Source organism: Bufo bufo, chromosome 10 (genome assembly GCF_905171765.1).
Source record: "Bufo bufo chromosome 10, aBufBuf1.1, whole genome shotgun sequence".
In the NCBI taxonomy this organism is placed as follows: Eukaryota; Metazoa; Chordata; class Amphibia; order Anura; family Bufonidae; genus Bufo; species Bufo bufo.
In genome coordinates this window covers 45631544-45645513 of record NC_053398.1, presented here as the reverse complement: position 1 = coordinate 45645513, position 13970 = coordinate 45631544, and the positions used below count along the sequence as shown (strand labels likewise).

General features: G+C 42.4%; 1 protein-coding gene across 1 annotated transcript in view; it reads right to left on the bottom strand.

Moving 5' to 3' along the window:
• Nucleotides 1–10256: 10256 nt before the first annotated feature.
• SLC25A22 (solute carrier family 25 member 22) overlaps nt 10257–13970 on the bottom strand; it is a 70724-nt gene continuing 67010 nt past the window's right edge. Inside the window, exon 10 of the mRNA XM_040410448.1 lies at nt 10257–11696. Coding sequence (XP_040266382.1) covers nt 11543–11696 — 154 coding nt within the window. The 3' untranslated portion in view covers nt 10257–11542. The remainder of the gene's footprint in view (nt 11697–13970) is intronic.

Below are 13970 nucleotides of genomic sequence, written 5' to 3'. Positions count from 1 at the left end.
ACAGAAGTCTAAATATACTAAATCCATTGCCAGCCCTATGTCCAGATCATTACTTTATAAAGAAGAAAGTTAAATAGTTTGATAGCAGGAGCACACATACCATAGAGGAAGACCACGCAGTAGTTATTGGACTCCTCACTTGGTTGGTCCTATACCCTTTACCTTTGGCCTGTCTACAAACTGAATGGGTTTAGAGTGTCGATGTGGATGTGGCATTAAAGGGGTTCTGCAGTTTGTTTAAACTGATGATCTATCCTCTAGATAGATCATCAGCATCTGATTGGCGGGGGTCCGACCCCCGGGGCCCCTGCCGATCAGCTGTTTCAGAAGGCAGCGGCGCTCCAATAGCACCGCGGCCTTCTCACTGTTTACCGCTGGCCCAGTGATGTCATGACTAGTATCAACTGGCCTAGGCAGGGCTAAGCTCCATTCAAGTGAACAGAGCTTAGCCCCGCCCAGGCAAGTTGATACTAGTCGTGACGTCACTGGGCCAGCGGTAAACAGTGAGAAGGCCGCGGCACTGCTGGAGCGCTGCTGCCTTCTCAAATAGCTGATCTGCGGGGGTCCCAGGTGTCGGACCCCCGCCAATCAGATGCTGATGATCTATCCAGAAGATAGATCATCAGTTTAAACAAACTGCAGAACCCCTTTAACCACCAGGGGCCTCGTTTTGATTACTGCTATAGGGCGCTACCTGCTTTGTATACAGATTCTTCCGTTTTCAAAATCTTTGCTTGTTGTCATTAAATAGGAACATTTTTCGTTTTCTACCAGTGTATAAAAATGTGCCCTGGTCAAACGATGGACACATCACAGGGCAGATTTATATGGGGAGTAAACAATAAAAGTTTTTAGGTGGTGGAATATTAATGCAAGTCTTCATATCTATTGGGCAAAAATTATAGAAGACGCTAATGTCACATTTGATGTTATAATTCCATTTGATCCTATAAACACCATCTTGAGGAATAGTATTGGAATTAAAGTAAAAACAGTTGATGCGGTTAAAGGGTTTGGCCACCTTGTGGGCTCTTTTTGGCAAACCCCCCTTCTGGGCAGACCTGCAAAGGAAAGCCTACTTACTTGGTCCCGGCTTCTTCGCTCCCTGGCCTCCGATGCCTTTCTCAGGTGCCCCGTTGTCAACATCCGCTTTGACACCACTGCAGCCACTGATGGCTGCAGCAGTGACCTGCTCATGTCAATTGGTCACGTGGCTATCTGTCTATCATATGAATTGTATTCTGAAATTTTCACCAGTGTTTTGCCCTCTCCAGGCTCTCTCTCTCTAATTGTCATTTTTCCCTGAGCTAGTAATTGGAGTCTAGTTGCATGATGCCTCCTATGCACTGCACACAGAAACTGGAGCATAGTCATGTTTCCCGAAGCTGCACGTGACCCAGCAGTGATGTGCCAATTGGGGACGTGTCACTGCTAAGCCCAGCCATGCCTAGAGCAACGCAAATAACCTTGTCCATTAAAAAAGTATGCAGACTGGAACCAGAAGAAGAGTGAAGGGAGCCGTGCAGCTGGAACAGAGCGGTGGGGACCAGGTCAGTATAGCTTTTTTTATGGCAGTGAAAAAATTACTGACAATTACGGACTAGAGTTAAACAATGAATGACTAGTGTATTTTACAAGACCCTGGTAGCTCTATTAAGAGAATTCTGATGTCTGGAATTCTTTGGATATGTATAACCATATGTCCCACCACATGAAGCATAAGGGCATGAAGAATTGACAGCAGAAAACACCACTGTCATTTAGATTTATTGTACATTACAATACATCAAACAAAATTACTAATTTTCTGTAAAATATTTTTTAAACATTTTTGTATTGTCTTCAAAGCAGCATTTTCAATGACATTTCATATTCTGGTTCAGTACAATACTTTTCACAAAATCATAGATGACAAGTCCAAAGAGAACATGGAGATTCACATAAGGATCATCTCGGGAACACAATAACAGCAATAAGATCATGAAGGAAGCAGATCTAGGAAACCCTGGGATTCCCAGTGGAAATGGAATGTCTTAGGGGTTACAGCAAAAGTGATAGCATTGTCAAGAGTCAAGTAAAGTCAAGTTAAACATTATTTTTAAAAATTATAGCGAGAGAGTGCATTGGGTGATATCCAGGTCATGGTCACTAATGGTACACTACTGAGTCACAGCAAAGACAACAAATATAGAAAATTACAACACAAATATAGAAAATTCACAGAAGGAACAAAGTTTGACGTTGGGTCCATTTCAGCAATGCAATAGTGCATTTAAAAGCATAAGGCTCAAACGAGTAGTGATCTGCAGGAGAAGCAGCTTCTAAGACCTTTCTGCGCACAACTAGTGGTCTCTTTTCTGACCTACATTGCACTAATCTATCACTACACTACATACAATTCATGGTCAACAAGTGGCTTTGGTCATTTCTAGGTCTGACTGCTAAACTGGTGTAGGATAAGCCTATGCGGCTAAAATGAGAAATGAAGCAAATGTTTTAGGTTTTGTGTCTATAGCTCCTATGCAGATCTATATGTCTCCATGGTAACAGACAAATAAACGGTGCCATGTGTGACCGTGCAGCGTCACTCGCTTCCATCTGTCCCCTACCACTTCCTAACCTACCAAATAGATGTAACCAAGACGTAGTGGATAGATGGAAATAGAGGCAATGTAATGCAAGGTGAGACTACTCACAGGGGTTGTTTGTAGTCTGTTACCATGGAAACATATAGACCCACATAGGAACTGTAGACCCAAAACGATAGGACAATTTTGTATCAAGAAACTTTATTTGTCATTTAGATAAAGTGAAACATTAAAATTGGCTGTAACGGTAGCCTTCAAAGGGGCTGTCTGAGTGGTTAATACTGATGACCTATCCACAGTATAGGTCATCAGTATCTGATCAGTGAGGGTTTGACTCCCCCACGATACTCCAGTGACGTCACATTCGTCAATCACATGCCCTAGGCGCAGCTCAGCCCCATTAAAATGAATGGGGCTGAGCCGCAACACCAAGCACACCTACTGAAAAATGTGCGGTGCTGTACTTCTTCAAACAGACGATTGGCAGGGTGTCGGACCCTCACCGATCAGATACTGATGCCCTATCCTGAAGATAGGTCATCAGTATGAAACACTCAGAAAGTGATGATAAATCCAGAAGAAGACAAAAAGTTGCTATAATATGTGATGAAATGTCCTACACCATGTTTTTCTTTTTGTTATGGAAAGTATAAGCATGACCCCTGCGCACCATAGTAGGTCAAGTCCTTTGAGCTTATATCATTCTAGGATAATTCACCCAAAGATCTTCACTTTATTAAATGGGTTGCCCACTTAGAGATTCTTTTTTTTGTTTTTATCCGGTGAGGTTTACCTCTTGAAACGCGTTAGAAGCTTTGAGACCAATAAAGTGCTATATTCTTCTATGTTACACGTTGTGGAGTTTGATCTTTTGGACCACTTTTGTGGGTTGTGCCTGATCTCCACCGCCTTTTCGCACACCAGTTGTGATTAAGACAGCAGACTATGTCAAATTAACTATTGTGCCTTAAACGGGATGAACCGTTGTGTTTGTGACATGCCATGATTCCTAGGTTTGGTTACCCGCATATAGTACGGTGAAAGCATGCTACGCATCCTGACGGCGCTTCTAGTATTGTGGACATCACATGGCTTCATCTGAAAAAACTACATAGTAGGTGACATCATTGTTACGTAAATAGGCACTCGCTGATATATCTAGGCAATGGTAAGCATCTGTAGGCATTAGTCTATGCTGCCGCAAGCAAACTGACATTGTTTAATAGCTAGGCAAGTCAGGCCAAGGAACTAGCCATTCAATGGCTGATACTAGATAGCTTTCTATGTTTCCTATTCTAGGGGGCAGTATTTAGCAATGCTAACATTATGAGTATACATATCATTATATTACATGGGACTGCATATATAGTAAATGATTTGTCCATTACAGCTTTGGGTTGATTACTTCAGCAGGCAGTATACATTCTAAGCTTCATGGTGCTCAGAGTAGATTATCAATGGCTCATAAAAATAAGTCAGTTGTCGCCATCCACTTTGGACAATCCTTTTATGTTAGAAATGTGAGAAGAATCCTGTAAAGAGCATCTGTCAGCAGATTTGTACCTATGACACTGGATGACCTGTTACATGTGCACTTGGCAGCTGAAGGCATCTGTGTTGGTCCCATGTTCATATGTGTCCGCATTGCTGAGAAAAATGATGTTTTAATATATGCAAATGAGTCTCTAGGAGCAACGGGGGCGTTACCATTACACCTACAGGCTCTGCTCTCTCTGCAAAAGCCACACCCTCTGCATTTTGATTGACAGGACCAGGCAGTGAATAAGTCATCAGGCCTGGCCCTGTTAATCAAAGTGCAGAGGGCGTGACAGTTGCAGAGAGCAGAGCCTCTAGGTGTAATGGTAACGCCCCCATTGCTCCTAGAGGCTCATTTGCATATATTAAAACATAATGTTTCTCAGTAATGCGGGCACATATGAACATGGGACCAACACAGATGTCTTCAGCTGCCAAGTGCACATGTAACAGGTCAGCCAGTGTCATAGGTAGAAAACTGCTGACAGATGCCCTTTAACAATAGGCTAATAACAGGTTGTCCCACTGTTTGGACCCCCAGTGAGGGAACCTGGCGGCAAGTGTTCAGTTCCCCTGCAGCACCACCATAGGGAAAACAAGGCACAGTTCTCATGGACTGTCCTTACAAAGCATGAAGGTATTGGGTCCTCCAGAGCAGCTGATGCTCTTTCTTTAATATTTTAACTACGGTAATTCAGTGTACAATTCATCTATATCTATATAACAAGGAGCGGAACCCAAACTCTGGCAAAATATATATGTACAGCAGTAGGCGGTAATAATTGAGACATCTCTAGATAGTATTATTACTCCACCAATGTACAGAACTATAACCATACCCACTATAACTCCCTCTGGAGACATTCAGACTCAGCCATGCCTGAAGCTTAAACTAGGCCGAATATGATTAATTAATGATCGCTCTAAACGGTGTTGTTTTTCCTGCCCCGGCCAGTGAAAACGGCCAGTGATCATTTAATAATAGCTATTAGGAAAATCGCGGAGGCTTGAAATTCTTCATTTTAAATTACTTAATTACTTTCCGGTTCTAAATTGCTCATGGTTTTCCTGAATATGTAAACTACCGTATTTCGTGTAGGTAAGGGTACTTTCACACTAGCGTTTTTGTTTTCAGGTATTGAGTTCCGTCCTAGGAGCTCAATACCGGAAAAAAACTGATCAGCTTCATCCTAATGCATTCTGAACGGAGAGCAATCCTTTCAGGATGCATCAGGATGTCTTTAGTTCAGTCACTGTACGGTTTTTGGACTGAGAAAATACCGCAGCATGCTGCAGTTTTATATACGGCCAAAAATATGCATAGGCATTAATTTATATTGAAGTGTATTAGTGCCGGATCCGGCATTAAGTGTTCCAACAAAACGGATCCGGCTTTTCGGTCTGCGCATGCACAGACCTTTAAAAATGGAAATACATTTTTTTATACCGGATCCGTTTTTATACCGGACATACGGAACTGCCTTCTGGAATCCTCTGCCGCAAGTGTAAAAGTACCCTAAGGCTGTTCATTTTTATGCTATATGTGTAGAGCTTTCTATGTTATGTAGAGCTTAAACCTTTTTTTAATTAGTTTTAGTCAGTTATATACTGACATTAAAGGGGTTGTCCCATGAAAAGTGTTCTACCAGCACCTGGGTCTAAATACTTTTGTATTTACATGCAGTTAAAAATTTTGTATAGCCAGTGAGCTATTCAATAAAAGCTATCCATGTAGCGCCACCTGCTGTTTGTTATTTTCCTTTTTTCTCTATCCCACTTGCTGAGGTGGTTGCACATGCTCAGTTCCATCATTCAGCTGTCACCAGCCAGAATTACTGTTAGGCCCCTTTCACATGAACGATACGGATTGTGTCAGGGTGCGTTCAGTGAAACTCGCACCATTCCGTTACGGTTTGTTGCGTTCCCATGATGGACACAAACCCGCTGCAAGCAGCGTTTTTGTGTGCGGCATGGGAAACTGAAGAAGCTGAATCCGGCTCCGAAAACCATGTAAGCCAATGGTCCCGGATCCGGGTTTTTTTCGGACACAAAAAAAATGGTGCCCATTGACTGATGGTTTTAGTGCTGGATCCGGTTTCTTCATTTTCGATAAAATACAACCGGATCCATTCAGAACGGATGCAGTTGGTTGTATAATTATAATGGAAGCGTTTCGCTGTGGTTTTGAGATCCCCTGCCAAATCTCATAACCGGACAGCAAAAGCACAGATGTTAAAGTAGCCTTAGAAACTGTGAGGCCTTCTGCACACAAACGTGTGCGCCCCGTTGCCGTATTGCGGACCGCATTTGCGGATCCACAATACACGGGTGCCGTTCCGTGGCCATTCCGCAACACGGATGCGGACCCATTCACTTCAATGGGTCCGCAAATCCGGAGATGCGGAATGGTGTGGAATGGAAGCACGGAACGGAACCCTACGGGAGCACTACGAAGTGCTTCCGTGGGGTTTTGTCCCGTACTTCCATTCCGTAAAAAGATAGAACATGTCCTATCTTTTTGCGGAACGGCCGGATCGCAGACCCCTTAAAGTAAATGGGTCTGCTATCCGCTGCGGCTACCCCACAAACAGTGTTCGTGCATTGCGGCCCGCAGCACGACCACGGGGCGCACACGTTTGTGTGCAGGAGGCCTGACACAGAGAGGGCTGCAGTAGAAAGGACACACAAGCTTGATATAACTCTAGCAGCGCAATTGGAGCAATGAATGAGGAGATCTCTGGATCCATGTGAGGTCCAGGGCTGGTTCTAGCTTTGTTAGAGATTGTCATGTACTGTATGATGTCTGATTTTTATTATTTAAACTAGTCATGGGATCACCCCTTTAAAGACTACGGCTAAATGCAGTGGCTCAAGGCCTTAGTTATCAGTCTTAGGGCTCATGCACACGACCGTATGCCATCAGTTTTTTTTTTTTTGCGGATCCATTGTAACAATGCCTAAAACGGACAAGAATAGGACATGTTAAAAAAAATTTGCAGGGCTACGGAACGGACATACTGATACAATGTGCTGTCCGCATTTTTTGCAGGCCCATTGAAATGAATGGGTCCGCATCCTATCCGCAAAAAAAACGGAACAGACACGGAAACAAACAACGTTTGTGTGCATGTAGCCTTAGGGCTCATGCACACAAACGTATTTCATGTCCATTTAGTTTTTTTTGCGGACCATACGCGGAACCATTCATTTCAATGGGTCTGCAAAAAAAACTGAAGTTACTCCGTGTGCATTCTATAAGGCGGTATTTCCGTTCCGCAAAAAAATAGAACTTGTCCTATTATTGTCTGCATTACAGACAAGGTTCTATTAGGGCCAGCTGTTCCGTTCCTTAAAATATGGAATGCACACGGACTTCATCCGTATTTTTTGTGGATCCATTTTTTGCAGACCGCAAAATACACACGAATGTATTTTCTTTCCGTGTTCATTCTGTTTTCTTTTGCGGACTGTATATGGAACCATTCATTTCAATGGGTCCACAATAAAACGGAAGTTACTCCGTGTGCATTCCATTTCCGTATATGTCCGTATTTCCGTTCCGCAAAAAAATAGAACATGTCCTATTATTGTCCGCATTACGGACAAGGATAGGACTGTTCTATTAGAGGCCGGCTGTTCCGTTCTGCAAAATACGGAATGCACACGGATGTCATGCGTATTTTTTGCAGATCCGTTTTTTGCGGACACCAAAATATATACAGTCGTGTGCATGAGCCCTTAGAGTATGCAGGCAACACTGGCAGACTTTTGTTGCAATGCTTTCTTGACTGATAGATGGCAACACAGCTTAATGCATCCTTATCCAACAGTCAGAAAGTGGCAGAAAACAATCCAACCTGACGCTGTTAACCCATTACACCATATATTCCTGAGCCCCTGTAATGAATATAGCACTGGGAGAGGGACTGGCACGCTGTTCAACGTAGGAAAAGTAATAAATATCCCATTATTTCCTGCTGTGACCGTACTATTGCTCCTGAAGTTGATATAGTCTAGGGATTCTGGCTTCCTTGCAGTATATGCTTTCTGGTAAAAGGGTATTCCCATCTCAAACAAACCGCACTTTGAATGGAACACGATGCACAGCTCCGTTCAAAGTGTTGTGGCCATGCTTGGTTACTGCAGCTCATTGAAGTAAACAGGAGATAAGCTGCAGTATCCTGGCACGGCCACTACACTTTGAACGGCGCTGTGCTTCTTGTTCCATTCACAGCGCTTGTTCCAGCATCGGAGGTAGCAGGGAACAGCTGATCGGTGGGGGAGCAGGCTGTTGTACCCTCACCTATTGAGTATTAATGACCGATCCTGAGGATAGGTCATCAATATCAGTAGTATGGAAACCCCCTTTAAGGTGAGGGGCTTCGTTTAGATAAATCAGCAGTATCAGCATTTGAGAGAGAAATCTTTTGGCTTTTATGGGACTAGTGACTGATTCCCAACCGCCATAAATCACATCTCCAGCATGAAGAAGACACAATTGTGCAATTTTGTAGATTTCACAATGTAAAAGTAGAAAACGAAATTCAGTCCGGTATACAATCTACAATACACATTGATGCCTCATTGATGAATATATTGTATGCAACATCTTCTTCTATATAGCTACTATATACAGTACTTTGCCTTTAAACTCATAGTTTTTAAAATATTTTTGCTGTCAGTGAATGGAAACTGGAAATTGTTTTTAAAATCTAAAGGGTGCAAACCTTTACAGGCCTAATAATTCTCACGGATCGCTGTGTGTTTGCTACAATGTATGCAGTGTAATCAATACTTACAGTTCTTACCTGCGCTTATACATTGTAGCAAACCCTCAGGACAGGATGCTGATTTGTTTAGCCAACATAGCAGCAATCCGTGAGCGGTGAGGAGCATAAGGCATGTTAAGATTTTCAGCCTCTGGTTCCGTTCACAGACAGAAAGCATAGAACTTAAAAACAGTGAAGCTGAAAAATAGTGCATTTTAAAAACTTGTAAGAACTTTCCATCATACAATGTATTTACATAGGACAAGCATATTACATAGGAATACATTGGAGGTATATGTTGAGGGATACCTCTGATGTAGCACATAGGGGGGCATTTACTATGGCTTTTATGCCAGAATTCTGGCGTGGAAAGTTGAAAATGTGGTCGCATGCCGTATTTGCGGTGAAATTTGCGCGTTTTTGGCCCTCACGTCCCATTTCAGAAGTGGCATGAAAAGGGGGCGGTTGCAAGGATGAGGAAGGGGAAGGCCATAAGGGTATACGCATCTGTCTTTATTGAAGCCAAAGTAAATAAAGACGAAAACCTACGGCAGCTGAGGCTGCCGTAGACTTAAAGGGCTTTTGTGAGATTGTTATACTGATGGGACTCTGACACCGGGGATCCCTGCCTATCATCTGTTTGAGGAGGCAATGGCGCTCCTGTGACCGCCACGGCCTTCTCTCAGATTTTCCTAGGCCAGTGACAACACGTTCATCCGTCACGTGGCCTAGGAGCAGCTCAGCTCAGTGGAAGTGAATGGGGCTGAGCACGATACCAAGCACAGCTGCTATACTATGGATGGCACTGTGCTTGGTGAGCTGCAAGAAGGCCGCAGTGCTCACAGGAGTGCTGATTGGAGGGGGTCCCGGGTGTCGGCCCTCCACCGATCAGATCCGATCCTGAAGATAAGTATTTAGTATAAAAATCTTGAAAAACCCTTTTAAGTTTGTAGCACGGTCTGCCAGAGGATGCGACAAATTCATGAGAGGCCTGCGCCTCAACATAAGTTTGTAATATCCTCAGGAGGCACAGAGGGAAGCAAGTCCGCTATACTGCTTCATATCCATTAACACATGGGAAATGATATGTATCATATACAGGTGAAACTCGAAAAGTTAGAATATCGTGCAAAAGTCCATTTATTTCAGTAATGCAAATTAAAAAGAATTGCGTTAATGCAGCTTAAAATTAGAATTTTGTGAAAAGGTTCAATATTCTCGGCTCAAAGTGTCACACTCTAGTCAGATAATTAATCCATACCCCCTGAGCAAAGGGGACCTCAAAATTGTGACTTTGGGGTTTCATAAGCTGTAAGCCATAATCATCCAAATTATAACAAATAAAGGCTTGAAATATCTCGCTTTGCATGTAATGAGTCTATCTCATGTGTTAGTTTCACCTTATAAGTTGCATTACTGAAATAAATGAACTTTGCACGATATTCAAATTTTTCGAGTTTCACCTGTATATGGAGCTGTGCTTTTCCCCAAAAGTGGGTCCAGGGTGTTGCTTCTTTCCCCTCAGCCTGCTCTACATGACTATGTACTTAGAGCAGGCAGTCAATCAGTGAGGTTAGAAGAAGCTGTCCATCAGACTCGCTCTCATTGAGAGACACATCTCCTATATAGATTTATAATGACAAGAGGGTTGTGGTAAAACCTCAGGTTGCCACAATCATCTAGGGAACTCGATGTTTCACTATGGGAGTAAAAAATTTGATGTTTCCTTCAATTTTATCACAACCAAAAGCCACCGTGGAACTCTAACCTATAAAGATGTAAATGGTCCCGTACAGCATCCCTTCTTGTACTCTCAGAACGTGGAGCAGCCTATAGATATAGATATAAGAGCTGAAAGAGCCAGTTTTAGGAACCGAAAAGCCATAGCAGGATTGCCACAAAAACACTCACAAATTTTACAAAGTCCCGGCCAGTTGTTCCACCCAACCAAGTATATCTATCTATATATTTCCCACTTTTGGACATTGTTATATATTTTATAAGTTGGATATTTGGGATCAGTCATATCAGAAGGCAGAAAACTAAAGGAGTTACATATTCGATAATTCATATTTTGAGAAAGATCAATCTCAAAGTGCTGGAGAAAACGTACCCGGCAGACCTAAACCTTCCAGGTAATCTGATAATTATAATAAGTTAGAATGAATCTAGTCGTAATTACCTTGAGAGCTTACATACGTTCGGACATTCAATATTACTAATAAATATACATTCTAGAAATTAAAATATAAAAATGGCCACAAGCCCAGTGTGTTGCAGGTCCATGCAGCTGAGCAAACACTAATGATATGATTGCGCTTTCTGAAACGAAGACCTTCATAATCTGTTCCAGCAAGTTGTGAGTTAAATTTGCCTGAAGCGGATTCTTTTGATTTGTTACCGTCTTGCCCATTTCGGTATGATTGTTTCATGCCTTCAAGTAAAGGAAAGCTTGGTATTCTGCTGAAAGGTTCTACAAGTAACCTTAGCACTTTTGGACCATACCACATCGCTGGTATAAGCAGCTCTTCCATTGTGTAAACCCATGACCAATAAATAGGCAGTGGCAGAAAGAATCCATGAAAGGATTGGCAAGAAGAGCCAAAGTGTGAGGGAGCTAGTATAGGGGGTGCAATTTGATGGTTGTCATTAATCGCGCTTGGAGGGTAAAAAGCTCAGAATATATTCACCAATTCCTACAAAATAAATGACTTGTGCAATTCCAAAAAGTGGAGCAATGACCAAAGCTCTGCAGTATGCACCCTTCAGGAAAGCAGCAGGCCCCTCGATCTTCCAGATCTTCCTGCAAATGGAAAATAGGAAAAGTATTGGTAATTGTGGTGAAAGAAATCCAAATCTTTTTTGTTCACTTTGTCTTTCAACTGACAATTGACATTGACTGTCACAGTGACTTTGTATGGTCCCCGTATGGAAGTGTGGGGCGTAGTAATGTTACGTTTTGGGCAGTTGGATACAATGATCGTACCTGGAGGACATTCGTTGTGGCTTCTCCCACATCATTTTGCCACATAGCTAGGGTTGGATTTAAGGTTGGGCTAAAATGACAGTTGCCTAGATAACTTGTAGACAAATTAGGTTCCCTTTAGTCCTTCCTATACTCCAATCAACCATAACATGAAAACCGCCTAATATTGTGTACATTCTTCTCATGCTTTCCCAAAACAGCTCTGACTCCTTGTGGCATGGACACCACAAGACCTCTGAAGGTGTCCTGTGGAATCTCCTTGTTCAGAGCTCTGTTCTCCATCTGCCTGTCTTGTCCATATCAGAGTGAGTTGGTACTTTGCAAAGAAACGTGGCGTCATCCAGGCATTTGAATAAGATAGCTGTGCTATGACCCAGTTGTAGAAAGCTCTCATTCCTAGCAAACTGGAATTATGTAGACTACAGCTTAAAAGGGTTATCCCACAAATGTAAAGCTCTTTTGTTACTCAATTAATCTGCTTATATGTACGGTAGGACTTTCTTCCCCTTCTGTGGGTAGGCAGCAGGTCACAATCAAGCACCTGCATCTGCCAAGAAGCATTGCAGTTAGCTCTTATTAACCCCTTCCTTCCCTGCATACAAAATAGTCCCTCACATATAGCCCCAAAGAAATATATGATTTGTAATGCCCTCACCATTGTCTTCTCTGCTGTCTAAAGCGAGATATAGCTATGTATTTCTAGAAATTTAGAAGTAGGGACGAATGAATGAATGGTGTCTGGGCCGCTTCACCTTCTTCTCCATGAGATCACTGTGATGGCACTGAGGGGATAGGAGGGGAGCGAGGAAGCTACTGAGCATGTCAGTCCATCTCTGAATGGAGGAGAAGGTGGACCAGAAGGATATACAGCAGGGGGCGCTACCCGAGAGGAAATGTAAGGTACATAAAAGAACAAAGAATATTTTTACTGCATGTACACTGCACTAACACTTCATTTGACATGCTTTTCATTGCATAGTGATAGTTTTGGTGGAATAACCTCTAAAATAACAGCAATTTAGCTTCTATTCTGTCCAGCTTATTTATCATTACTTTTGCTGATTTTACAAATTTTGTCTCATGGACATTGAAATATTGTGGATTTGTGTTGCATGGATCTATAATACGAGGCCCATGAACTGATATGGGACCATTCTGTATCTGTGTGTGCCTCTTCAGATACAGGATGGGGACGTGTCACAACCCCTTCCCGACCAGTGCAAGTTGGGTCTTTAAAAATGGCACCCACTCCAGAGCAGGAGCCATAGCCCGCCGCCGTGTTTCTGCCTATACCACAGAAACACGGGGCTAATATCTGTGATCACAGCATCTCAGGCAGCTTTCCCTGGCTGTGATCCTGGGCCTGAACATCTTCCCTGAGCTGAGATTGGGGAAGCCATTCATTGGCAGTGGAAGCCTCGAGCCCGCTCAAGGCTACGATGCCTACCATAGGTATATTTCTATGGAAGCCTGCAGGTGGCAGGGCTCCGTAGAAATATATTGAACCTCCCATCCATGGGAGAAGCGATCTAATGATTGCATGTTCAAGTCCTCTATGGGGACTTTTAAAAAGTGTAAAAATAAGTTTAAAAGGTTTTTTAAAAATATACAAAATATATAAAAATTCTAATCACCCTCTTTCCCCATAATAAAGATAAAAAAATAAACAATAAAAAAAATTAAGATCATAGGCATCACCATGTCCCAAAACACCCCTAATATTAAAATATAAAAATATTTATCATGTACGGTGAATGCTTTAATAGAAAAAAAACAAGATGGCTGATTCACCGTTTTCTGCTGTTTTACTCCCCCCCCCCCCCCCCCAAAAAATGAATAAAAAGTGATCAGAAAGTTACACATTCTCCAAGTATCAATAAAAACAACAGAACATCCCACAAAAAATGAGCCCCCACATAGCTCCATAGACATAACTATAAAAAGTTATAGGGGTCAGAATATGGTGATGCAAAGAAAAAGCAAACAAGGACTACAAGTAGCAGCACACTGCTTTATGCACAAAGTCACATGCAAACATTGAAAACAAGAATAAACTTACTAAATGAAAATTAGAAGCTCTTTGCTCATATT